Below are 26,219 nucleotides of genomic sequence, written 5' to 3' on the forward strand. Positions count from 1 at the left end.
GCCGAATGGTCATTTAAATAACTCATCTTCACTCGCCCCTGGCTGCTCCAGAGTGGATCTCCCCTGGCCATTTGCCTTCTTCTCATACCCTGTAGCCCTGCCCTCACAGCTCTTGTGCTTTCATTCTCTTATCTTTTCTTTCTGCCAGTCTAGCCTATCACCCTTCTGTTGTCCTGACTTTACATGAACAAGTTCAATGGAAGGGTGCTCCCGTAAGGTGGTGGGGAGAAGCTGAGACAAGAAGAATAATGCTCCCTTCTTCCCATGGTTAGAAGGTAGAATCATTCCCAGTGGGGAAACAATATGTTGGAAGGCATTTGGAGTTCTTTCATGTGGTTAAGAATATGGAATGTGAATTCTTGGTGATATTATGATATCTGCCACACCATGAGTTTTCATAATGTGAATTTTACATGCACAACTATTAATGAATAAATATGGTTTAATTAGTGATTAACTAATGATTAATGGTCTGTCTTAGGCAGATCATAACCAGTTATGAATCTTTCAAAGTTGGGAACCAGTCTAGATCCTTTGGCTACTTTGCTTAGATGGCTTTATCTTTGGTTTGTTTATCAGAACAAAGGTTGATGAGTCTGAATAACAGTTATAAGAATGTGTTAATTAATCATAAATATTTATGGTGATTGACAAGATAACATCAGCACTCTATTTCTTGCTTCTTTTATAACTTTCAAAAAATAAATTTATGAAGAAAAAAGAGAAATGATATCCCCGATAATTCCTGTTTGAGCATATACATAGTTAAGAAATTCAGACAACATAGAAACATGCCAAATTAAAAGTAAGTGCTCATCCCCTCCTCCTATAGAACCACTGTTAACATTTTCTTGTATTCCTCCATAAAAATTCTTATGCTCATTCCAGAATATATGTTCAAGAAACTAAAAATATTAATGGGGAATATTCTTGAGGAAAAAGCAGGATATCTTTAAAGGCTGAATTTGCTTAGTGATGTTAGGTTTTACATGCTGATAGCTATAAAACTTTTGTTGTGTTGAAATTGTACAGGAAAGTAATTTTGTAATTTTGAGTCAGAAAATCAGCTGTCCTAAATTCATTTTCCCCATTGAAAACATTGTTATTATAAAACTTTTTTTTTTAAATAAATTTATTTATTTATTTATTGGCTGTGTTGGGTCTTCATTGCTTCACACGGGCTTTCTCTAGTTGCTGCGAGCGGGGGCTACTCTTCATTGTGGTGTGCGGGCACCTCATTGTAGTGGCTTCTCTTGTTGTGGAGCATGGGCGCTAGGTGCCTGGGGCATGGGCTTCAGTAGTTGTGGCACATGGGCTCAATAGTTGTGGCTCACGGGCTCTAGAACACAGGCTCAATAGTGGTGGCGCACGGGCTTCTTTGCTCCGTGGCATGTGGAATCTTCCCAGAGCAGGACTCGAACCCGTGTCCCTTGCATTGGCAGGCGGATTCTTAACCACTGAGCCACCTAGGAAGTCCTAAAACAATTTTTGATTGTGGAGATTTTTTTTTTTATGATTATGGAGATTTTTGTCATAATTGCAGTCCAGTATTACAGCTGAATTGAGTGAATCATACCACCATTCAGAAAGAGTTCTTAGACTATAGTTTTAAATAAACTTGATGGAAGAGAGCATCCACCCAGTATATATTATGAATATTACATATGAATTTATACTGTATATTTAAATTTATAATATTAAAACAAATCTAAAGTAGAAAAAGAAGTATGTTTCTTTTATTTGATATACCGCCAATAAACATTCAGCTAAAGAAAGGTTTCTCATACTGTTTGCTTCCTGAAAGCTGTGATACTTACATATATATTGCTTCAGTTTTCTTTTTGACAATTTGTATAATTATCGAGTGCCATTAAAGCTGTAAAAACTAGAAATAAAACAAAGGTGAGCAATTTAATTAGCATAAGCAAGGGCAGAGTTTCTCTTCCAAGGCTGCCTCCTTGAGCCACTTTCACCTGCCTCAGGAGACACAACCGGGGAAGGAGAAACTGATGTCTGTTCAGGGTATTATTCCAACGTGGGAAATGATTAAATTAGACCATTTGGGAGAATGTAGGCATAAATATAATGTATATGACAGTAGTTATTTTCAAATGTGTTTATTTCAGGGCAGAAACACCTTATAAATTAGACAAAACAGGGTTTCCTAGGTGGCGCAGTGATTGAGAATCCGCCTGCCAATGCAGGGAACACGGGTTCAATCCCTGCTCCAGGAAGATCCCACATGCCGCGGGGCAGCTAAGCCCGTGTGCCACAACTACTGAGCCTATGCTCTTAAATTAGACAAAACAACAACAACTTTCCCGGTCTAGATGATGTCAGTTTGTTCTGATAATGAGAGTTCTGACAGTGTCAAGGTAACAGTTATTTTAAGGTTTGGACCTTGAAATGGTTAAACAGATGTGTCTCCTCAATCTTTTTGATATTTGCCAGTTTGGCGAATGAAAAATTATACCTGATTGTTGCTTTGATTTGTGTATTTGATTACTAGGGGTAGTGAATAGTTTCATTATGTCAGTTGGCTACCATAGCTGTTCTTTTGTGAGTCACCCGTTCATGTCTTTGGCCTGTTTTTCTACTGAGAGCTGTTTGTTGCTGTTTTTCTATATTGATGTATGAGCTCTTCTTATATTTAGGAATTAGTTCTCTGTATCTTACATCTGCTGCAAATATTTTCCCATTTATTTTCCATCTTTAACCTATTATATTTTAATTTTTACAGTATAAGCTTTGAAACTTTTTGGTAGTCAAAACTTTCAATTTTTTGCTTGATAGGTTTCTGGCTTTCATTTAGGATGAATAAGGAGTTCGCTCAGTGAAAAGTGGGAGGCCTTGGATGGCATAGCAAGAGAGAACATTCCAAGCAGAGTAGTATATTCAAAATTAAGAACTTAATGCATTTGAGAAACTGAAAGAGGGCCGGGGGACTGTTGCCTAAGAGGTAAAGGGTAGTAAAAAAGAGGTCAGGATCACAGGCAGGGGCCCAGATCATGCCTTGTGGGCTGGATTCAAGATTCTGGATTTTATCCTATGGACAGTGGGAAGACATTGAAGAGGTTTAAGCAAGGGAGTGATATGATTAGGCTTGCATTTTTAAAAACTCATTTTGGCTGTTGTGTAGAGAATGGCTTAAAGGTGAGCAAGAGTGGATGCAGAGAAACAAGAGAGAGATGAAGGCATGGATAAGGATGGTAGCAGAAGGGATGGAACAAAACAGGCTGATTTGAGTGGTATTTCGAGATGACTTTATAAGATGTGGAAGAGGTGGGAGAGGGATGAATAAAGAACAAGTCCTAGATTCCTGGCAAGGACAAATTCATGGATGGTAATGTCATAACTGAGATAAGAAATTCATTTGAAAATGAAGATCCTGAGTTTGTTTTAGAGCCTGTGGGACACACAGGTGGGATTGTCAAGAGCAGGTGGAGTTTGGAGCTGAGAAATCAGGCCTTATGAATAAAAATTGTCGTTGGCTCCTAAATGGGAACTAAAGCCATTGCAGTAAATCAGAACACCCAGGAGAGACTAAATAGAAGAAACCTTAGAATAGAGCACAGGTTGGCAAACTACTGCCTTCAAATCAAAATGACCTACTGACAGTTTATGTAAATAAAGTTTTATTGGAACACAGTCATGCCCATTCAGTTATATATTGTCTATGTTTGTTTTCATGCTATAGTGGCAGAGTTGAGTATTTACAACAGAGACTGAATGACCCGCAAAGCCAAAAATACTTACAGCTGGGTTCGTTACAGAAGGTGTTTGCTGACCCCAGGTGAAGTCTTGAGGGGAGACAGAGGGATGGAAGGTCTTTTGCACAGTGTTGTTACTTAGGGGAGGAGAGAAGACACAATGGCAGGAGAGGGGAGGACTGCTTCCTGTATTGTCTCCTTGTTTCATTACCCAGCATCTGAAATAGGCAGTTGGTAGGATAATTGCTCCTTTCTTGCTGATAAACTAAATCAATGCCCTGATTTGTTGAATTATGTTGAGTGGGTTCCACAGGAAATATAATATCACAGAGATCCTTTCCATTTGTTTATTATGTTTTTTAATTCTGAAACTTAAAAATGACCAAATGTCCCTGAATTCTGAAGTATTAGTAGGTTGGAGAGACTCAGAATTGGAAACTTTCAGGTAAATTGTGAACAAACAAATATGTCCCGTATAGATTAAGCAATTTTTTAGTTACTAAGATAATAGTGAATAATAATTTGCATGTATAGAGGTTCAGTTAATTAACAAAATATTTTGTTCACGGATTAAAAATAATAGTATTGGGACTTCCCTGGTGGTACAGGGGTTAAGAATCTGCCTGACAATGCAGGGGACACGGGTTCGAGCCCTGGTCTGGGAAGATCCCACATACCGCGGAGCAACTAAGCCCACGTGCCACAACTACTGAGCCTGTGCCCTAGAGCTCGTGAGCCACAGCTGTTGAGCCCACGTGCTGCAGCTACTGAAGCCTGTGTGCCTAGAGCTTGTGCTTCTCAACAGGAGAAGCCACTGCAATGAAAAGCCCACACATAGCAATGAAGACCCAACATAGCCAAAAAATAAATAAATAAATAATATTGTTTTCTAGAATGAAGAAAGGTACACTTATAAGATTATTATTACTATTATTTTTAAAATTTCTAAGTTATGTAAGTTGTAGTTTTTTAGTCCATAATTTGAACAAAATCTTTTCTAAAATATTAAGTCTTTGGGAATGGGACCAGTAATATAGTTTTCCTTGTCACATTTCCTTTCCAACCCTAAATTTCTTCTTTGATTTTTCAATCTTTCTGTGGCTCAGCTAGCCATTAGGCTGGGTGTGTATCAAGTAGATGATAGCAATATTAATACACTTGTTTTTTGGATTAACTAACGCTTTAGCCAGCGTATGTAACTTGAGTTAGTCAGTTTTATGCTTTTAATTTAATGTAAATGCTAATGAGTTTCGTGTTGGTAGTGAATCAAATCTGCAAGATGACTGCAGTTGAGCGTAATGGTTATCATTTGACCATTTGTAATTTTACTATTGGTGAAAAGCCCTAATACAGAGACTATTAGCTCAAGTTCAGTTACAGTTCTTGTAAGGATGTGAATTAGTTTGACGTTAGCATCATTTTGTTAGTGTAGGGATGCCCTTTGGTCTTATTTCCTAGAGTTTCAAAGGATTCGTCTCAAACCCTGGAAGGAATTAGTGGTATAGAATAGATCCATCTTCAGAAAGAGTTGAAACATACTTCCCTTCTAGTGAAACAGTGAAGATGTGTCTGCTGGGAGCTCTAATTTGTAGCATTCATAATAAACTAGAATTAATAATGAGTATAATTTTACATATTTGGAAAAGTATTAGTAAATAAAACTGTAAATTACTGACAGATTTAAAAAAATGCCTTTACCTTACTGTTGTATGTAATTTTGTTAATTTGTATTATTATTTAAGGCCCCTAAATTATCTTATTTGTTTTAAATTGTTCTCGTAATGACCATGACCAAATGTAAAATCTGATAGTGACAAACCATGAACTGATACAGCTGCATTTGTTTAAATGTCAGGCAGAATTGTATATACTAGCTCTTTACCCGGGCTGAGTCACACACCCTTCTTTGTGTTGCATTGGCCTTTTGCGTAGCGTGGTATACATAATATTGACTCTGGATGTTATATATAGAATATTCAGTGTGTGAGACTGAATAGCAGAAGAAAGATTAATTGTGTGTAGAGAGTTAGGAGTATAATTACAAAACTTAACTGTACTTTGTAATTAGATAGTATATAAAAAGTCTTCTATCAACAGAATGTGCATTTGCTTTAGTAGAAAAAAAGTGTCTGTTTAATGACATTACCTTCATGTGTTTATATTAGAAATGAATGTAAATAGTGGTCATACCAGCCAGCACGTCTTTGGTTGAAAGTGAAAGAAATTCTGACCCAAACTGCCTTAAGGAAGAAGATAATTTATTTTCTTACAGAGTTGAAATGTCCAGAATTACACCTGGCCATGTACACATTGCTAGATGTAGGGCTCAGCAGATGTTCTTGCCATCTCTTTTGTTCTGTGTTCTTTTAAGTTGGTTTCAGTATCAGGTACCACATGATAGCAAGATGGCAGTAGCTCCAACCCCTACATCCTTTCTTGTTTCTTTCCAGTAGGAAAAAGTGGGAGACTCCTTTTCAGACATCTAGGAAAGTTTCATTTTCTCTCATGGGCTCTGATGGCCTGTGTGGATGTTCCTAATCCCTGTGCCTGGGAGAGGAGGCTGTAATTTGTTGATTGGCTTGGGCCTGGCTCAGCTTTTGCAGTTGGGAACAGGAAACAGGAGCGAGGGCGGTACCCAGCTGCATATACTGGGAATGACAAGACTGAATCCTAGTTAGGTAGAAGAAGATGGATACGTTCTAGGGGGCCAATATTAATTAAATTTTCTGAACATCCCAGTCTTAGAATAAATCAGAAGGGATTTGATGAGAACCTAGCACTGGACCTGTGAGCTATAACCTGTGTTCCTCTAATACAGTAAAGCCATTTTCTGCCAGCTTTTATGATTTTTGGAAACTCATTGGAGGGTTTATTTATCAAGCATTTGACATTTTCCTGAAATATTGCTTCATGATGATTTTCCAACATTAACATATACTTAGTAAAGTTGAAAAGATTTAAAGTTTTTCTTCCATTCTACAAAAGGAGGGTTTGTGGCATAGTAAAAGTTGGGGTAAGCTCTAAAGTTCGCATTGTGCCTTTGCCATTTCAAGAGAGACAAGAAAATTTGCTTACCAAAGCTGTGTACAGTGCGCTTCTTTGCATATTTTCTTTGCTTGACTTGTTTTCATACATTTCCTACAGGGCATGTGTGTTCTTTGACATAACTGAGTGCCTTACACAAGCAAACGCTAAAATTTTTTGATTATTATTATTTAAGATATGGGAATAACCATCTTATCCAAATTTAAGAAACATATTTAAGGTTAATTTTGATTGTTGAAAGGGACATTGTCAGTGAGTCAGTCAGATATTTAGTGAATGTCTACCTTTGGGCACTGAAGATGCACTAAGTATATAGCCCAGTGAGAAAGAGAAAAACGCTCGGAAAAAATCTGATAACGATAATGAGAAGGGGCGTGAGGCTCTTTGAGGAAGAGGCCACAGCGCAGTGCTTAGGGACACGGACTCTGGAGCCGGCCTCCCTGTGGTCACATGCTGCCTTCACCACTGTCACGTGACCTTGGTCATGCTGCCTAACCTCTCTCTCTTCACTCCTCATTTAAAAAATAAGGGTGACAGTAATACCCGTGTCGTGGAGTTTTGATGAGCATTCAGTGAATTAATATAAGCAAAAGGCTTAGGACAGGGCCTGGCACAGAGTAAGGACTCTCTGAGTGGTGCCTTCTGTCGTTAACCCAAGTACTCAGAATTCTGTGGAAACATAGCAAAGGAGTCTCAAGCTTGTCAAAACTGGCTGATCAGGGAAGCTTCCCTGAGGAAATAGTGTTTAAGCTGGTACCTTAAGAACAGGTAAGAGTTAGGAGATGAGAAGTGGGAAGCAGAGGGACGCGATATGGAGAGAACAGGGCCATATGTGAGGAAGATCTGAATGGCTTTTGCGTGTGTACGAGCTGTAAGGATTAAGAGTCAGTGCTTATCTGAGAACAGAGTTTGAGGGTAACTTCTTCCAGGTAGAATCTGGAATGCATGCTTGAGTGATAACATACTAGTCCAGTGACCCTGAAACTTTACCCACCATCAGAGTCATTGGGAAGCTTAAAAAAACAACAGAATTCTAGCCTTCATCTTAGTCCTACTGAATCAGATATCTCTGAGAAGTAAGTTTTTTAATCACCCCCGCCTGAGTCTAGTGATCAGCCTGATTCAGAGAGCACTGTACCAGTCTGTGGTGTTGCTCTGTTTAAGATGCCTAATGGATAGCTTATTTCTGTTGATGTATTGGAAATTGCTTATTTGTTTTAATAGAAATATACTGATCCCTTTCTTAAAAAAAAACCCACAGAATGGTTTCAGTGTTGAATTCAGAGAGGAAGTGGTTTCCTTAGGCTGAGAACTCCTTAGTTTTTTTCCCTCAGTTTTGTCAGTTATAGTTTGTTATGCTGTGGTCTTTAGCAGTTAATTCTCTTATTTTGTCTTCGTGCTTACAAACAAGAGCTTGCTGTAAAACATACTATAATCTTTGCATAAAAATCATCTCAACTTCAAAATTCATGGTTGAGGAACTCAAAGTTGTAAAATATTTGTCTTCACAAATATTACAAATGATAGAAGCTTATATTATAGACAGTCAAGACATAATTTTATGTCTAACCCTGTGGCACACATATAGCTAATTATGTCATTCAGCTGCTTACAGCAGTCTCTATTTTAAGATAGTATATGCAAATATAGCATTTAAGTTTTTCCAAGAATTTGGTCACCTTCAAAGTTGTACGGTATTGGCAAATCTGGAACTAAATTTGTCATTAGCTAAGTTAAGACAGACCAAAAGGGAGGAGTATGTAGAGATTTAGATCTTCCTTAGCAGAGTTCTCTAAGGACACTGGTTTTGTTTAGTTCATGAAAGTTGTATTAGTACAGAATTCATATTTCTAAACTACATGAGATGGAAGGGGAGAGTATTTGAGCTCTGTGCATAAAGAGGATTAATATGAAGTAAACTTTCTTTTGAACCATGAAAACTAAATTACTGCTATTACAGACTCCATATAATTGCATAAATCATAGCCATGCCTGAATGTGTGGAGTCCAGTTGTTTAAAAAAAATATCATTCTACTCTAAGCAAGAAGTCATATTACATCTGATAGGCATCTGGCATTTCAAATAAATTAAATTATTTGAGCCCAATATGCATCCTTTTGCTGCTCATTTCGCTTCACAGTTTCAGATTCACCGTTTACACTCGTTCTCCTTACCCAGCTTCTTCTTAACGCTGCAACTTGAATTAGACGTAGTAGTAGCCAGCACGTCCTAAACCGTACCATGCACTTAAATCCACTGGTTCTGCTGCCAGTGGCAAGTCTGCAACTGATAAGAGAAGCTGGTAATTCAGGTGGGTCTATGGCACTGTCAAGGGCCCTGATAAACGTCTGGCTGACAATGAAAGGCCAGTTGTCTGGAAAATCCAATTAAAAAAAATATATAAATGTAGATGTCCTGGTGGCTAAAGAGTTGAATGAGTCATGGTACCAGTGGGCCAGAAGATCCCTCTCCTACACCTGGAAAACAAAGTAATGAGGAAGAAGTGCCAAATGTGTGCCGCAGAAGTGGAATTCTCAGCTCATTCAGAACAATTCTCACTTTTTTGTGCCCTTTATCTCTTTTTTTTTTTTTTTTTTTTTTTTTTTTTTGGCACACGGGCTTAGTTGCTCCGCGGCATGTGGGATCTTCCTGGAGCTGGGATTGAACCCGTGACCTCTGCATTGGCAGGCGGATTCTTAACCACTGCGCCACCTAGGAAGCCCTGTGCCCTTTAAATTAACTGCAAGAGGGGACAACCGAAGCCGTGGTCTTTTTAAAAAACATTGCTTGAGTATGGTCATGAAGGACCAAAACCTCGTCCCAGAGAAATTTGAAATAGGCATCCCCCCAGCCTTTGTGGTTGTTCGTTTAATCTTTTATTTTATTTTTTTAATTAATTAATGTTATTTATTTATTTATTGGCTGCGTTTGGTCTTTGTTGCTGCACACGAGCTTTCTCTAATTGCGATGAGCGGGGGCTACTCTTCATTGTGGTGCATGGGTTCCTCAGTGCGGTGGCTTCTCTTGTGGAGCATGGGCTCTCGGCGTGCCGGCTTCAGTAGTTGTGGCACAGAGCTTAATAGTTGTGGCACACAGCCTTAGTTGCTCTGCGGCATGTGGGATCTTCTTGGAGCAGGGATCGAACCCACGTCCCCTGCTTTGGCAGGCGGATTCTTAACCAATGCGCTACCTAGAAAGTCCCTGTTTAATCGTTTATTGAAGTATATAATACACATATAGAACAGTGCATAACCTTAAGCATACAACACGATGAATTTTCACAATGAACACATCTGTGCACCAGCACCCAGGTCAAGAAATAGAGCATTCCCAGGGGCCTCCCTCATTTTTCCAGTCATTACCCCACCCCCCCACTCGAGGGTGACCACTGAACTGCCTTGTAGTAGCATAGATTAATGTTACCTGTTTTTACATTTTCATGTCTAGTTTCTTTCGTTCAACATTATGTTTTGTGAGATTCATCCATATTGTTGCTAGAATTACTAGTTACTTCTTAATCTCCTAGTCCATGTTTATTGTAATGTTTTGGTACTTCAAAGCATTCACACACACCCGTAAAATGTAATTATTAGGAATGTAATTATAGAATGAACACAAGCTCATTGAACTTTAAACAATGCTTTAGTCATGGTTATAGCAGACTTTATGGTTTCAGACCTGATATTACATATAAATTTTTGAAAGCTAATGTACCTCATTTAGACATCTTATGTTTTAGTGGAAGCTTTGTGCCAAATCGATTCTTTTTCTCTGGAGCTAGGCTTTGTAGAGTCTGAAGCTTCAAGTGAATTCCTTTCACTGCTTCTATGATGATAAGGGATCGCCTTTGCCTACAGGTGGTAGAACTTGAGCAGTCTTAGGTCTTTGTAGACTTTATTGAAAAGCAACCCCAGAAGGGGAAGGGATGCTTAAATGACCCCAGGACGTATTCTTTGTCTCTAATCTGGACTTTTCTTTGTTTGTTGACTTGGCTCTGCAGGCCAGCTCTGTCCATACAGTGAAACACATGGCCACCAACAGCTTCTCAATTTTATAACCTGTAAATTCTACTGCGAGAGAGGGACTGACATTATTTTTGCAATTATAAGTTCAGAAAAATCCCAAGTAGCTACTTTTGACCTGTCAGCTGTGGCAGGGACAGAAAATGAGATAGTTTGACTGGCCTTGCTTAGACCTGTCTTTGGCCAGTCAATTGTGTTGAGCCATAGGTCTTTCTAGAATTACATGGTGAAAAGAGGATGCCGTTCCTGGAAAGGTGTTGCTGGGCAGAGTCTAGACATCCACACAGCCCTGCTGTAAACTTTGTAGGCTAGGCAAAGTCATGAAGGTTTGTTTAATCAAAGCTACTTAAAATTCTGTAAGAAATCCTACTGACCTGTGGCTAGACCACAGACAATGGTTATAATTAGGACCCCTGAAATTTTGGGAGCTCTAGTCTGTACCAATTCTGAACCATTTCTGTTTGGTACTTTCAAACTCATCATTCCTTCTCATCCCCATGTATCCTTAGCTAGATTCAAAAATGTTAGTCACTCTCTTCTATCAAAGTGGTTTTCAACCTTTTGTAAAGTAGGAGGATGGTGTTTTTAAATTTAAAAAATGTTTTAATCTCACACACAAAACAATAGTACATATTTATGAATGCATAAAAATGTTGTAAAAGTATTACCAAAACACAAACTACAGGGAATCACACTAAATTCAGGATTGTGGTAGCCTCTGGGCAAGGAGGATGGGGAAAGTGGTTGGAAATACAGTAGTGGTTTCAACTTTATCTGTTGTGTTTTGTTACTTTTACTTCTAAAAGAATTGTGGGGCAAATATGATGAAATGTTGTGTGTGTGCCTATTAAAATTTTCCCCAATTTATAAAATAATTAACATATAAATTAAAAGAATAATCCCTCAAGATTCAGCCAACATTGATTATATGGCTGATAAGAAATTATATGTAGGTAACTAGAGGAAATTTTTTAATTGTATCATTTTTATATATCATATATAAGCATATCTACTATGTGCTAGAGACCATGCTAATGCTTTACAGAAACTTTACTACACTGAATCCATGTACCATCCTGCATGTAGGCATTCTGTTTCGTTTTTAGAAATAAGGAATCAGTCTCAGAGATATTCTATAACTTGTGCAGGGTCACACAACTAAGTGGAATCAAGACCATTACTGCCATCCCACCATTTTTTTTCATTAGCTTTCTCACACGATCAGTTATTGTTTATAATTTACTTTTGATGTAGATATACATATGTGTTCAGGGTTTTTCATCTGATCATTTTGTTATTTCCTCACAGTTTACAAAATTGAAGGCAAACAGCATGTAAAACAATCAGGGTTGACTTTGTGCAGCTATGTTATATAAATTATTTTTGTAGTAATGCAGAGTATAATCCTTAAATTTTCTCAACTTGTTTTTTCCAAGGTGAAAAGTATGCCTTTGGGTGGCCCTATATAAAATGCAATAAATGTAAAAACTAAGATTTGAAAATTATCCATTTTGACTTGGTAGACTCTGCACACATTTAACAGTAAAACTGTTACCATTTTGTTTCTTATAGAATATAGAATATAAGCTTATAGAATATAAGCTGGTATAGGGTGCTAACTTTATTCGCAGGAAAGGAGGATTTTCAGGGCCTTTTCCTATCCTGAAGAAACATGCATTGGGTATGTATTTAGTCACTGCTATGCTTGTGTTAGTGTGAGATTCAGATTTTCCTGCTTTGAGTAGATCTGAAAACATTATCTTGGTGCCTTACTTTTTATATTTTGTCACTTTTAGTAGTTCTTTTGCATTATTATAGTATAAATATGGTGTGTATGTGTATATGATATATAGATGGCAGTATCTTGATAGTGAAAGTGGTGTGTTTTCCTCTGACTTGTCATCATGGGTACCAAGCATCCAAGTGGTGTGATGGAAGGTGATCAAGTTTTCCCCTTTCACCAGGCGATCAGACTTTGAGAATTTGGGACGTGAAGACAACAGGAGTCAGAATTGTGGTTCCAGCACATCAGGCAGAAATTTTGAGCTGTGACTGGTGTAAATACAATGAGGTATCCTGTCTGGTTCTATCCTGAGCTGCTGAGCCCTTCCTAATGTTGAAATGTTCTAGATTTTATTTTATCTTTGTTTATGTGGACTTTGATAGTGTTTATGGACCATTAAGTTAAATTCAGTCCCTTTCATTTCTAATTGATGATTGTGAGTGACCTGCATTAGCATTAATTGGATTTAAGTGCACATAAAACAGGCTGAATAAGAAACAGAAATCCTCAGAAGTTCAATAGTGCAGCCTTACTTGTTTGTTTAGGAAACTGCTTTACAATTTATGTAATTTTTTACTTTATTGCTCTTAACCCTGCCAGTTTGTGTCATCTTTTGCTTTCATTTCTTGTTCACTTTGCTAGTGAGGCTGCTGAACTATTTGTAACTTGATTTTTAATTTGACAGTCCATCAGTTTTTAGAATTTTCTGTTTCATCTTCCCTTTTAAGCCTAACCAGGCTTCATGCTTCTGTAAGATAGCAGTGTCCACTTATAACTTTTTGCAAAGCTTCAGCTAACCCTATGAGCATATGAATTAGAAATAGAAATGGATTCAATATGTGTTGATATGCTGTTTAAAAATATTTATGTACCTGAAGTGGTCTGTTGACTATGACAAGTAAATATAACATATGCCTTGTTTTTTTCCCAAGTTCTTTAAATAGAAAAAATACAATAGATTAAAAGGACATATAAAACATATTCAGAATTAATACTTGATTTTAATAAAGTTTTCAGTGCCTATGACTGTAGTTCAAATCTCTCTCATGAATTTTCCAAATAGGAAAATGAAATTTTGGACTGTGTTATACTTTTGGGAATTCTAAAAAAGATGCTGATAATACACTTGAAAGTAGTTTAAAATTTTTTTAAAAAATTATTGAAACTTTTTTTCAGATGAGCTTATATTAAAGCCCAAAACATTCAGAAAGTGGATTACTGCCCTGGTTCACATGGAATGGGGCTGAGTGTGGACCATGAACTCCGGGTTCACCTAGGGTTCTAGATAGCAGAATTTATAAAATCTGACTAGATAAGAGATTTACCACTATTTGCATAAATTCTGAGTTAGATAAATTCTCAAGAGTTGGGAGCAATGATTGATTTAGAATTAGAAAAACATATAAAAATTTAATTTATACCCTTTGCACTTTCAAATATTTGTAAGTTAGCAGGCCTCTTCCTTTTTAATGCCTTGTAGAAACCTCAGAGCATGCTGAAAAGAAAGGTGGGCTCATTTGTCAGGTATAATTTTTCATATCTTGTGTTCTTATTAATACTCCTAAAAGAAGATTGGAAAATCTACTGTGCTGTTTGAGACTATGCCTTTTTCTGTTGTGTATAGTGTTGCATCGTATACCTAAATCATATTGAGTTCCTTTTCTCTCAGGTCCTACCGATTTTTGCTTTTTGATGTATATTTGACTCCTTGCTATAATGTTATATAACTTTTCAAGAATGACTTCTGGGTTCAGATTAAATGAGTACCAGAAAATAGATACTGTTTCTAGTAGGAAGGCTTGGGTACTGCTTAATTGCAAAGATGTCACACTTTACTTTTCTCTGAATTGTTTTCAGAATTTGCTGGTGACAGGGGCAGTTGATTGTAGTTTGAGAGGCTGGGACTTAAGGAATGTACGACAACCAGTATTTGAACTTCTTGGTCACAGCTATGCTATTAGGAGAGTGAAAGTAAGTTTTTATCTTTTCTTTTTATACATAGAACAAAAATATAAATGTGATCAATGAAATATATATGAAAAGTATTTAGGGGATGGGGTTATTGATTCTTTTTTATGGATGTTTTTGTTATCCAATGAATAATAATGAATACTGAAAGCTAAAATTGGGTAAAATATTGGAATAATTATTGAATGAATTGTAACAATGTGGTCAAACAATACTTAGGATTAAATAAAAATGTTATCCTCATTCTGTCATCCCCATTCTACTCTTCGTTTTAATATTTTCTAACTATAGTAGTTTATTTTTAGTATTATATTCTTTATAATTTTCCATTCGGTGGGAAGGTTTCTTTATTTTGTTGAAACTTTCAGAGAGTTGGTTAATTCTTTCTTTTCCCTGACATGATTATTTATGTGAATGTCCACAAAGTTTAGGGTATTGAAAATTTGCCACTTTGTAAACAGCAGAAGATGAGGTAACTTTTTTCTTCTGCCCCCCACCCCCAAATTTGTCAGGTTATAAGGTGACTTAAGTTGGTTTCCCAGCTTTTATTTAGGTAAATTTTGCTAAGTCACTGTGGAAAACATCTTATTAAGGGACATCTCCCAATTTCATTCTTTGTTTTTTACATTAAGGATAAAAAAGTACTTTTTTGATCTTTTCATTAAGATAATTATGTTATTTCTGTTTAAAAAATTCTAAATTGCAGTTAATATTTTAAATTTTACTGGTTACAACTCAACATATGAGACAAAGTGCCCTGAATTTTTTTTTAATGGCGTGCTGGTTTTAGTAGTTAAAAAATATTTTCTATATATATTTCACAGTGTTTCTGAGAATGAAATAGGGTAATGTAGTGAAAGTATTTTGCAAACTATGAAGAGTGTTCAAATGTAATTATATATGTGCATATAACTATTAAAGTACTGCTAAGAAAAACACTGAAGAAATAAAAATTGCAATGGGCAGCCTGTTAAAACATGTGTATTACCTATATATTACTTGTCTTTAAATTTGCAGTTTTTGACCTTGATATCATTTTCATTAAATGTGATATACAAATAACGTAAAAATTATTTTAAAACTTTTAACATTTAAATGTTTATTTGATACTTGTGCTAATAGCAACCATAATATGTATTCACAAAATTGGTAAATTACATAATTATGTATATGTTTTATCACATACTTAAGTACCTTACATTTGTAGGAATTGTTTTTGGACAGCCAATATAAAATTGTATTTAATTTTTCCAGAATAGCAACATTTTGGGAATATTTAGTGCTAAGTAAGCTTTAAAAAGCTTGAGAGATGACTTTCTTTATGTATTCCTGTAGATGAACACTTAAAAGGCTAAAAGATTTTTGCCTTGAATTAAAGAATATATAGTTTGAAAAAACATACTTTTAACTGACAGTCCTGACTAAACTTTAATTTATTATATTGTTCATGGGAATGACCTTATGAAGTAGCATGTTATAATTACAGTTAACCTCAAAAAGGGTTTTTTGGTTTCTTTGCAGTTTTCACCATTTCATGCTTCCGTGCTGGCCTCTTGCTCCTATGATTTTACTGTAAGGTACAGTGGCTTTTCATATGTTTCATTGTGAAATACCAAGTACCATTTGCATCTTTGCAACATTTATGAAGGATAATATATTTATCTTACTAATATAAAAATAATCTGAGCTGGGCACATAAGAATATTTACCGCTGGGATTAATATTATATTTTTCTGTTTTTATGATCTAGCCACATATATGAGTAAATTCTTTACTATTTAAAGATTAGCTTGATTGCTCTGTTTAAAAGCCTTTTTTCCTGGCAGTTGTTCCTAGAGTAATAACTTCCTATGCTATAAATTGAATAGCAAGTATCTTTTAAATTTAAATTTAAAAAATTGTGAAACTGTATTTCTTCAGATCTAATTATATGAATCTTAAGGCTAAGATTGTTATCTATGAAAAAAATCAAAATGAGTATGTATGTTTGTGAATGTATATATATGACTGTGCATGTATGTGTGTGTACACGTGTATCTATGTATTAATATGTATATGTGTATCCCTAATCATACCCCCAATCCTGATCCCATACCACACAGGATTCATTCTACTTCTCCTTTTCCAGATTTATAACTCCTGATTCTTATTATTCACAATATATTTACTTATTTACTACCTTAGAATTCTCAGAAAAGTAATTTGGAAATCACTGTATATCAGTCCCTAGAGGTCTTTTTCATTCTGCGTAATACTCCATTATGTAGATGTACTATAGTTTATTCAACTATTCTCCTACATATGGGCATTTAGCTTGTTACAAATATTTTATAAGTGACCAGAGCCACAGTGAATAATAACCTTGTATGTACATATATTGACATCACTAGAGAATTAGCTTCAGAATATATTTCCAGATGTGGGATTGCTAGATTAAAAGGTAAACATATTTATATAGTTTTGTTAGATATTACCAAATTCCTATCCATAAGGAATATACCAATTTCCATTCTAAGCAGTAGTGTTTGAGACTGCCTGTTTCTCTACCATCTAAAGATCATTGATTCTTAGGGGTTTCCAGGTTTGTGATCATATCATCTCTAACTATAGTTTTATATCTTCAGTTCCAATTCTGGTGTCTCTAATTGATTTATCTAATTGCATTGGCAGATACCTCTATTACAGTGTTAAATAGTGGTATAGAGGATGTCTTAATTCTTGTATTAGTAAAAATGCCTGTAGTGTTTCCTTGTTAAAAGTAAGATGCTGACTTTAAGACAAAGTGTATATATGAAAGTGTATATCAACTCCTGTTTTGTTGAGTGGGTTTTTGTTTTATTTATTTATTTATTTGAGTCAGGAATGGATCTTAAGTTTTGTTGAAGGCTTTTTCAGGTTCTGTGGAGATGAGCATGATTTTTCTTTTTGGAGCTATTAATGTAATGTATTATATTAATGGATTGAACCAACCTTGCATTCTGAGACCAAATCCCTCTTGTTCTTTGTGTCTCATTATCTTACTGTGGTGTTGGATTTTGTCTGCTAATATTTTATTTAGAGCTTTTACATCAATATTCAAAGGTGATATTGACCTATATGTGTATATGTATCTTTAATCATACCCCTAATTCTGATCCCACACCACACAGATTTCATATAGGTTTTTTTCTGTTTCTATTTTAAAAATGTTTGGTTTGTGTATCAGTGTTTTAATTGCTTCCTAAAAAAGAGTTAAGAAGTTTTTCTACATTTTCTAAGCTCTGGAACAATTTGTGCAGCATTGAGGGTATTTGATTTTTGAAGTGTTGGTGGATTTTCCCTGTGAAACCATCTGGGCATGGTTCTTTTTGTGGAGTACTTCTTGATAACTTTCTGTATTTATTCTATGGAAATTTGTCTATTTAAACTTTCTATTTCTAATGGGAGTTTAGGAAATTATCCTTTGCTTTTAGGTTTTCACATTTATTTATAGAAATGTCTGTAGTGTCATGACTTTTTAATTCCTTCTGATTCAATGGTTATTTCACATTTCTGATTTTGTGTAATTGTGATTTCTACTTTATCTAATGGTGGTATGTTTGTTTTATTTTCCCTTCAACATGCAGGATTTTGATAATATTAATGAGAACTACTGTTTTTCTATTCAGTACCTCATTAATTACTGCTTTTATCTTTCTTGGTACGTTCTTTTGGCTTTATTCTTTTTCCAACTTTCAAGCTGAGAATTAACTTATTTTTATTGATTCATTTTGTTAATAATGTATTTAAGGCTGTGAATTTTCTTCTAGTTTTCATTTCAAGTGTAACCCATAAATTCTGATACATGTTTTCATTATCATTGAAAAAAATGTGTAACTTCTATTTGTATCTCATCTTTCTCCCAGAAGTTGTTTAGTAGGAAGGTATTTAATTTTCATATGACAGAGCCTTTTAATTTTTAAAAATTTGTTAATAATTTCTAGTTTTATTGCATTGTGATCAGAAAATAGTTGTTAGCAGTTCTGTTTTATGGAATATGTTGATATTTTTATGGGAGAGAATCAAATAAGTGATCAATTTTTGTGAATGTTACATATGCAGTTGAGAAGAAGGTATATTCCTGTTATCATGTTGTAAAGTTAAATATATAACCATAAGCTCTACTAATTGATTATGTTATTTGGATCTCTTGTATCCTTTCTTATATTTGGTCCACTTAATCTGTTTTGTACTGAGAGTGGAATGTTAAAATCTCCTGTTAACAGTGGGCTTCTATCTGTGTCTCCCTGAATCTCTTCTAGTTTTGACTTCATAAAGGCATATGCTAAATTATTTGATGCATAGATATTTATAACACACATTTAGTGAACTGAGACTTTTAGCATCAAAGAGCCTTTCTTTGACACACAAATTGTTTTTTGGTTTTAATTATCTTTATCTCTTAATAGTATTATTGCCCCTGCTTTCATATTGTTTCCATCTTCCAGGTATACCTTTTTCCATCTTTTATTTTTAGTTCTTTTGAATCATGTTGTTTTCAGTATGCCTCTCATATAGAGCATATATTTGGGTTTTGCTTGGCAAGCTAAATCAAAAATCTTTATTATTATGTGCAAATTTAACCTATTCGTATTTTTTGATTAAAAATATGTTTGGCATCAAGTCTTTCATCTTATTTTATGTTATGATTATTATGTGTATTATATTCTGTTTGTTATTTCTGTAAGTGATGTGCTTTGTTGGTTTTTTTTTCTCTTAAAAAATTTATAATTAGGTAAGTTTTATTTTTTCTTTGTTTCATTGGTTTCCTTTGGTCTTATAACTTTTGTAATGCTTTTATTCTTTTTATTTTGTTTTATTTAAACTTAAAAAACAAAAACAGTTCACCCATTTCTTCTACACCCCTATCTGTTGCCCATGGCAGCCAGCAATCTCGTCTTCTCTGTATCTGTGAACTTGTGTTTTGTTTTTGTTCATCCATGTTTTAGCAAATGGCACAATTTCATTCTTTCATTATGGTTGAATAATATTCCATTGTATATGTATGCCACAATTTCTTTATCCATTCATCTGTGATGGACACTTTGGTTGTTTCCATATTTTGGCTACTATAAATAATGCTGCAAGGAACATGGGAATACATATATCTTTTTGGGTTAATGTTTTTGTTTTCTTCAGATAAATACCCAGAAGTGGAATTGTTGGATCATATGGTATTCTATTTAAAAATTTTTGAGGAACCTCCATATTGTTTTCCATAGTGGCTACACCAATTTGCATTCCCACCAACAGTGCACAAGTGTTCCCTTTTCTCCACATCCTTGCCAACACTTACTATCTATTTCTTGTCTTTTTGATAATACCCGTTGTAGTTTTGATTTGCATTTCCCTAGGTTAATGATGTTGAGCAACTTTTTATATACCCGTTGGCCATCTCTGTGTCTTTGGAAAAGTGTCTATTCCAATCTTCTGCCCATAATTAAAATTGGATAGTTTGGCTTTTTGATGTTGAGTTGTGTGAATTCTTTATATATCTTGGATATTAGCCCTTCATCAGATATATGATTTGTAAATATTTCCTCCTATTCAGTAGGTCACCTTTTCATTTTGTTGATGGTTTCCATTACTGTGCAGAAGCTTTTCAGTTTAATGTAATTCCACTTGTTTCTTTTTGCTTTTTTTGCTTTTGGTTTTGGTGTCAGGTCCAAAAAATCATCACCAGGACTTATGTCAAGGAGCTTACTGCTCATATTTTCTTTTAGGAGTTTTATGCTCTCAGGTCTTATATTCAAGTCGTTAATTCATTTTGAGTTAATTTTTCTGTATAGTGTAAAATAGTGGTTCAGTTTCATACTTTTTGTATATGACTGTCCAATTTTCCAACCTATTTACTGAAGAGACTGTGTTTTTCCCATTGTTTATTCTTAGCTGTTTTGTTGTAAATTAATTGACCAAATAAGGATGGGTTCATTTCTGAGATCTCTAGTCTGTTCCATTGATCTATGTGTCTGTTTTTATGCCAGTACCATACTGTTTTGATTACCATAGCTTTGTAATATAGTTTGAAGTCAGGAGCCTGATGCCTCCAGCTTTGTTCTTCTTTCTCAAGATTACTTTGACTATTCAGGGTCTTTTGTGGTTCCATACAAATTTTAGGATTGTTTGTTTTATTTCTGTGAAAAATGCCATTGAAATGGCCATCATACTCAATAGTAAAAAAGCTAAAAGTTTTTCCTCTAAAATCAGGAACAAGACAAAGGTGACCACTCTTGCCACTTTTATTCAACATTATATTGGAAGTCCTAGTCAGAGCTATTAGACAAGAAAAAGAAATAAAAGGCACCCAAATTGGAAAGGAAGACATGAAGTTGTCATTGCTTGCAGATGACATGATATTATATCTAGAAAACACTAAAGACTCCATAGAAAATGTTAGAACTAATAAATTCAGTAAAGTTGCAGGATACAAAATCAGTACACAAAAATCTGTTGCCTTTCTGTATAGTAATAATGAACTATCAGAAAGAGAAATTAAGAAAATAACCCCATTTACAGTTGCATCAAAAAGAATAAGATACTTAGGAATAAATTTAATATAGGAGGTGAAATACCTGTTTATTGAAAACTACAAGACATTAATGAAATAAATTAGACACAAAGAAATGGAGAGATATTCTGTGCTTATGGACTGGAAGAATTAATGTTGTTAAATTGTCCATACTACCCAAAGCAGTGTACAGATTCAATGCTGTCCTTATCAGTATTCCCTTGTTTTTTCAAAAAACTTAACCATTTATTATCTGGTTTGTGAGTTTTTGATGGTATTTATTTTAATTCCTTCTTATTGCATATATAATAGCTGATGAGCTTATTCTACTTTCCTTTTTTTACCCTCCCCTTTGCATCAGATTTTGTTGTTTTATTTATATTTTGTTAAAATATGCAACATATAACCTATAATACATATCATGTGATATATTATTCTTCCACTCTTGTTTCCAATTTTGTTTTAGTCTTAGATATGTAACTAAATATATTAAATGCTCATCGTCAATCTTTTTGCTAAAATTTCCTCATCATGTTTTAGTTTGATGAAGTTTATAGTCTAGTAAATTCCTCAAGAAGGGCTCATGAGTATAGACTTCCCAGGAGCTCTTGCATATTTAAAACTGTTTCTCTGTAGTCTCAATGCTTGAAGGATAGCTTAGCTGAATATAAACTCCTTGATTTACATTTCTTTCCTACAGGGACTCCAATTAAACATAAATTGACTCTCTCTTACATGTCTTCTATATCAGATGCTTTCTCTGATACTTTTTTTTTATCCCATTTTTATTCCTTGGTTGTTTTTCTGCTGTCACTGATTTCCTTATATTTTTGTGTAAATTTATTCTTTGGGCACCACATAATTTTATCTTCATTTCTGATATGAATTTGCCACTTTTCTTCTATTTCTTTCTTGTGTCCAGTTAGCTCTGTTTCACTTTTTTGTGTTTTTGCCCACTTCTTTATTTTTGAATTCTTGATTATAAGGGGAAAACTCTATACTTCTGATGCCAGATGTATGTGGGATTTTCCCACACCAAGAAATTCTCTAATTCTCATCAGACACCAATGGTGTGTCCTACAAAGTTAACTCAATTCTAATACTATCTACTTGGAGATAACATCAGATCCCACAGATTAAGAGCTCAGTTCCACTAGACTGCCCCTACTTCAGATGTGAATTACAAGCCTAGATTGTCACCTGTACTTCTGACTGACTAGCTGTAAATTGAGGCTCCCACAAGTCCCTACTCAGGTTTGATAATTTGCTAGAGTAGCTTACGAAGCTCAGGGAAACATTCACTATGTGTACCTGTTTATTATAAAAGATATAAAGGATAAAAATAACAGCCAAATGAAGAGGTATAGAGGGTGAGGTCTGGAAGAGTCCTGAGTGCAGGAGCTTCTGTCTCCATGGCACTGGAGTGCCCCACCGTCCCAGCACGTGGATATGTTCACCAACCTTGCAGCTCATCAGAACTTGTTCAAGAGTTTATAGAGCTGAATTTCCAGCGGCTCATCAGATCTTGTTCAAGAGTTATAGAGCTGAATTTCGAGCTCTCCCTGTTCTCTTGGTGTTCAGTGGATGGGGCTGAAAATTCCAGCCCTCTAATCACATGAGACTATGTAAGGACTCCATCATAAGCCACCTTGTTAGCATAAAACTCAGGTGTGCTCCAAAGGGACTCCTTATGAATAATAAAAGACATTCCTATCATTTGGGAATTTCCAGGGGTTTTAGGAGCTCTGTGCCAGGAACTGGGGACAAAGATCAAATATATTTCTTGTTACACTACACTGATCTAGGTCAGGTTTTTTTTCCCTCCAATGCTTGTTTGGAGATATTAATTCAGTTCAGAACATTATATTACAGTTTTCTTACACTTTGCTATTTATTTTTTTGAGGTGATCTTTTTTGTCAGGTGAATTGAGTTTATGATACCCATTTTATTTTTACATTTTTGTTTGTTTGTTTTTTTACTAGATTGAGACTTTATGTGTTTCTGCATGTCCATATACAGGATTGATGCTTTGGGTTTGGTACTTTCCTTCCTTTCAATCCTCTTTTCCCTTTAAACTATTAACTTCCTAAAATATCTCCATGTGTCCTATGCACTTTAAAATCTGTACTCTATTCTATGCTAGGCTTTTTCAGTGTTTTCACTCATAGAATGGGCTTTCTCTTTCTGGTGGTGGCTTTAAATTAGTTTCAGACCTGACCTTAGCTCTTCTCTGTTCTATTTAGTTTTTCCTAAATTGCCCTTGCTGCCCAATGAAGCTTAGATCTGGAACATGGGAGAGTGCACATTGGGATTCTGTTTTTATTCTTTTTACGTGTAATTACAAGCTTGGATGTTTTGAAAGCCTGAGTTTGATGTATTTTTATTTGTTCTTTTTGTTATTCTGTATTGGTTTTGGTAAGGATACACTAAGAGGTTTGGATTTACATAGCCTCATTGCTTCAACTACCCAGAATTCCTCTCTTCTTTACTTCTGAGTCAGTATTTGTTATGGCAGAAGCCACGTTACTTTGTTTGTGTGGAATGTACTTCTACTAGAATAAATTACAGCAATGCCTTGGGAGAAATTACATGCCCTAACTTGATTTTTTTTGCTGATCCAATGCAAGCAGGCAGACAAACTGGGAAGTATAATCACACTAAGACTTCCAGCTCTCAATTAAAAGGATACCATAACGAGTTTCTTTTTTAATAGTCTGTATAAAATTGTATGGAGTGATTATAGAATTTTTAGCATGGGAGCCAAAAAATGGCAACCTGGCAGACAGGAAGAAAACAGTTGTTCACCACCCGCCCCAAGCTTTTCCAAACTGCATCTGTGGAGCTAGGTCATTGGCTGGAGGTTAGGGCTGTAAATATGGATTTGAAGGTCATTAACTTACTAATGGTTTAGTCCGTAAGAATGCATCAATCAAAGGGAGATAAATTTAGGGAAAGAAGAGCAGAAAAAACAAAACAAAAACTATCTTCAGGAGGGAATTAATGTTGGAAGGAAGAGGAGAACAGCCCACCCAAAACAGGAGGCTACCCCAGAGCAGGCAGTTGTCAGAGAAACTGCAGGCGAGGGTGTCCACCAGATGTGGATGGCCAGGAATGTGACATCCTCCAGGTAGGCTGAGCAAGACGAAGAGTGAACGTGGAATCTTCTCTCTTATTACATAGTGTCACTTATGGGCTCAAAAGGAATTTCTGAATACAGAATCTAGTCCTTGGACTTCAAAGTCTTTTCTTGTGTTTAAAGATGATTGCCAAAGGCTTGACAACTGAGGTTGAGGCATTAATCTTTGGCCATCTTAAATCCATGTCACTGTTCTGTTTCTAATTAAAGGGGAAAACCTAGTGACTACTTATTCTTTCTTTTCAGAATTGTCACTATGATCTTAATTCTACTGACCTCTCTGTGTTTTATCTATATACTTAAGTATCCCTAAACACCTAGTTGGGAAATGCCTTTATCTCAGGAATAATTTGCTAAAGCTGGGCTTTTGAGTGTGAACTGCAGTACTCTGAAATCTTGTAGGTACCTAACTATGCTCAGAAATCATTAGTTTGTGGCTCAGAGTCTTAATATTCCCTCCACTTTTTTTTAATTGAAGTATAGTTGATTTATAGTATTAGTTTCAAGTGTACAACATAGCAATTCAGTATTTTTATAGATTTTTTTTTTTCTCTCCACTTCTAAGAATTAGACTCTGCTTTTTTGCTGAATCCTGAGCAAGACTGGAGATTGGGCGATACATGTTTAGTGCTTCTGGGGAGAGAGAGATGGCTTAGGTCATGGTTCTATGACATAATATCTACAATATCAAAAGCATCATGGCTACATTTGTAAGCATTTGGAAAAATTGAGATATTAGGTAATGTGAGATCTTTAACATAGTTGAAGGAGACTTCAAATAGGCAATTTTCCTATAGAACTTGGAGTTCAGGTTTCTTTACTATGTAAAATAGAATTAGTAATATCTGTCCCCACAAGCTTGCAAGGTGATTATAAGAACTGCATAAGAGGACATATTTATGAAAATACGGCACTAATTCTTTATCTTGGTTTCCAACCTTTGCTTCTCTTCTCAAGCCCCTTCCCCAATCCTATTCCCTGCACTTTCAGCAAACAACCTTCTCCCTCTCTTTAAAGAAAAATAATTATAAGGCTCAAGCACAGATTATCTCAGTTTTCACTACAAGCCTGTAAATTTATCTAAATCTATACTTATCCGTTTCTTCTCTGCTACTCAGAACCTTTGCACACGAGTGCTCTTAATCCCATACACGTGTGTCTTTCAGCACTTTATTCCATTAAATTACCTCCTCCCTCTGTTACATCATCAGTCTCCAGCTCTCTACTGACTTTCTCCTCAGCCTGTATCTTCTTCCTTTATCCTGTATTTTCCTTTAACTTTTCTTTCCCTCTTAGCCAAGCTTTTAGTGTCCCCTTAAGCTCCATTCACCAGAGTCATAAAAGCTCTGCAGTCCTTAGGGTGCTCTGCTTAGAGGTCTTTACCCCATATCATTTGAATCTATAAAATGGGTCCACATCACTGATTAAACAGAGTTAATTATCTTGAAAAGATTTTTATACTTTGGCTTTTGAAGTCATTTGGCAATGAGTGGCTCACTTATGATTGATTATGATTTGTTGGCAATTATTATGCTTACTTAGGAATTTTTGTGAAGTAAAAAACTCTTAACTTAAAAATTGTTTTCAAATGGAATGAAACATTTAGTACATAACTTATCCATAATGTTAATTTATATACACTTAATTAAAACTTGATTTTAATTTTCAGCTCAGACATTTTTGTAGACTCTTGAAAGCTTATAGTCCTAGGCACTTATGGCTATATGTCTGTTTACTCCTAAGCCCAAAGCTAGCTTTAGCCACACTTCTTTACTGAAATTTCTCTGACAGAAGCCATCAGTGACCTCAGTGATACCACATCCAGTCCACTTGTCAGCACTTCTTGTACTGGACCTTGCTGCTGTATTTCAAATTGTTGATCAAACCTTCCTTCTTGAAACTCCTTACCCCAAGGATTCCATGTTCTTCTTTTTCTTTCTTTTTTCTTTTTTTCTTTTCTTTCCTCATCCTCCCCGACCCTTTGTGCTTCATCATGGAATCTCTTTCTCTCCTCCTTAAATTTGGCT

General features: G+C 35.4%; 1 protein-coding gene across 2 annotated transcripts in view; it reads left to right on the plus strand.

Moving 5' to 3' along the window:
• Positions 1-26,219, plus strand: part of PEX7 (peroxisomal biogenesis factor 7) — a 90,257-nt gene that overhangs the window by 25,971 nt on the left and 38,067 nt on the right. For both annotated transcript variants that reach the window (XR_009054288.1, XM_057738675.1), the window contains exons 6-8: positions 12,743-12,849; positions 14,419-14,532; positions 16,051-16,106. Coding sequence is in view for 1 of the 2 variants with exons in the window: in XM_057738675.1 (XP_057594658.1) it covers positions 12,743-12,849; positions 14,419-14,532; positions 16,051-16,106 (277 nt within the window). In the remaining variant the exon portion in view is untranslated. The remainder of the gene's footprint in view (positions 1-12,742; positions 12,850-14,418; positions 14,533-16,050; positions 16,107-26,219) is intronic.

This window comes from Hippopotamus amphibius, chromosome 6, assembly GCF_030028045.1.
Source record: "Hippopotamus amphibius kiboko isolate mHipAmp2 chromosome 6, mHipAmp2.hap2, whole genome shotgun sequence".
Lineage (NCBI taxonomy): Eukaryota > Metazoa > Chordata > Mammalia > Artiodactyla > Hippopotamidae > Hippopotamus > Hippopotamus amphibius.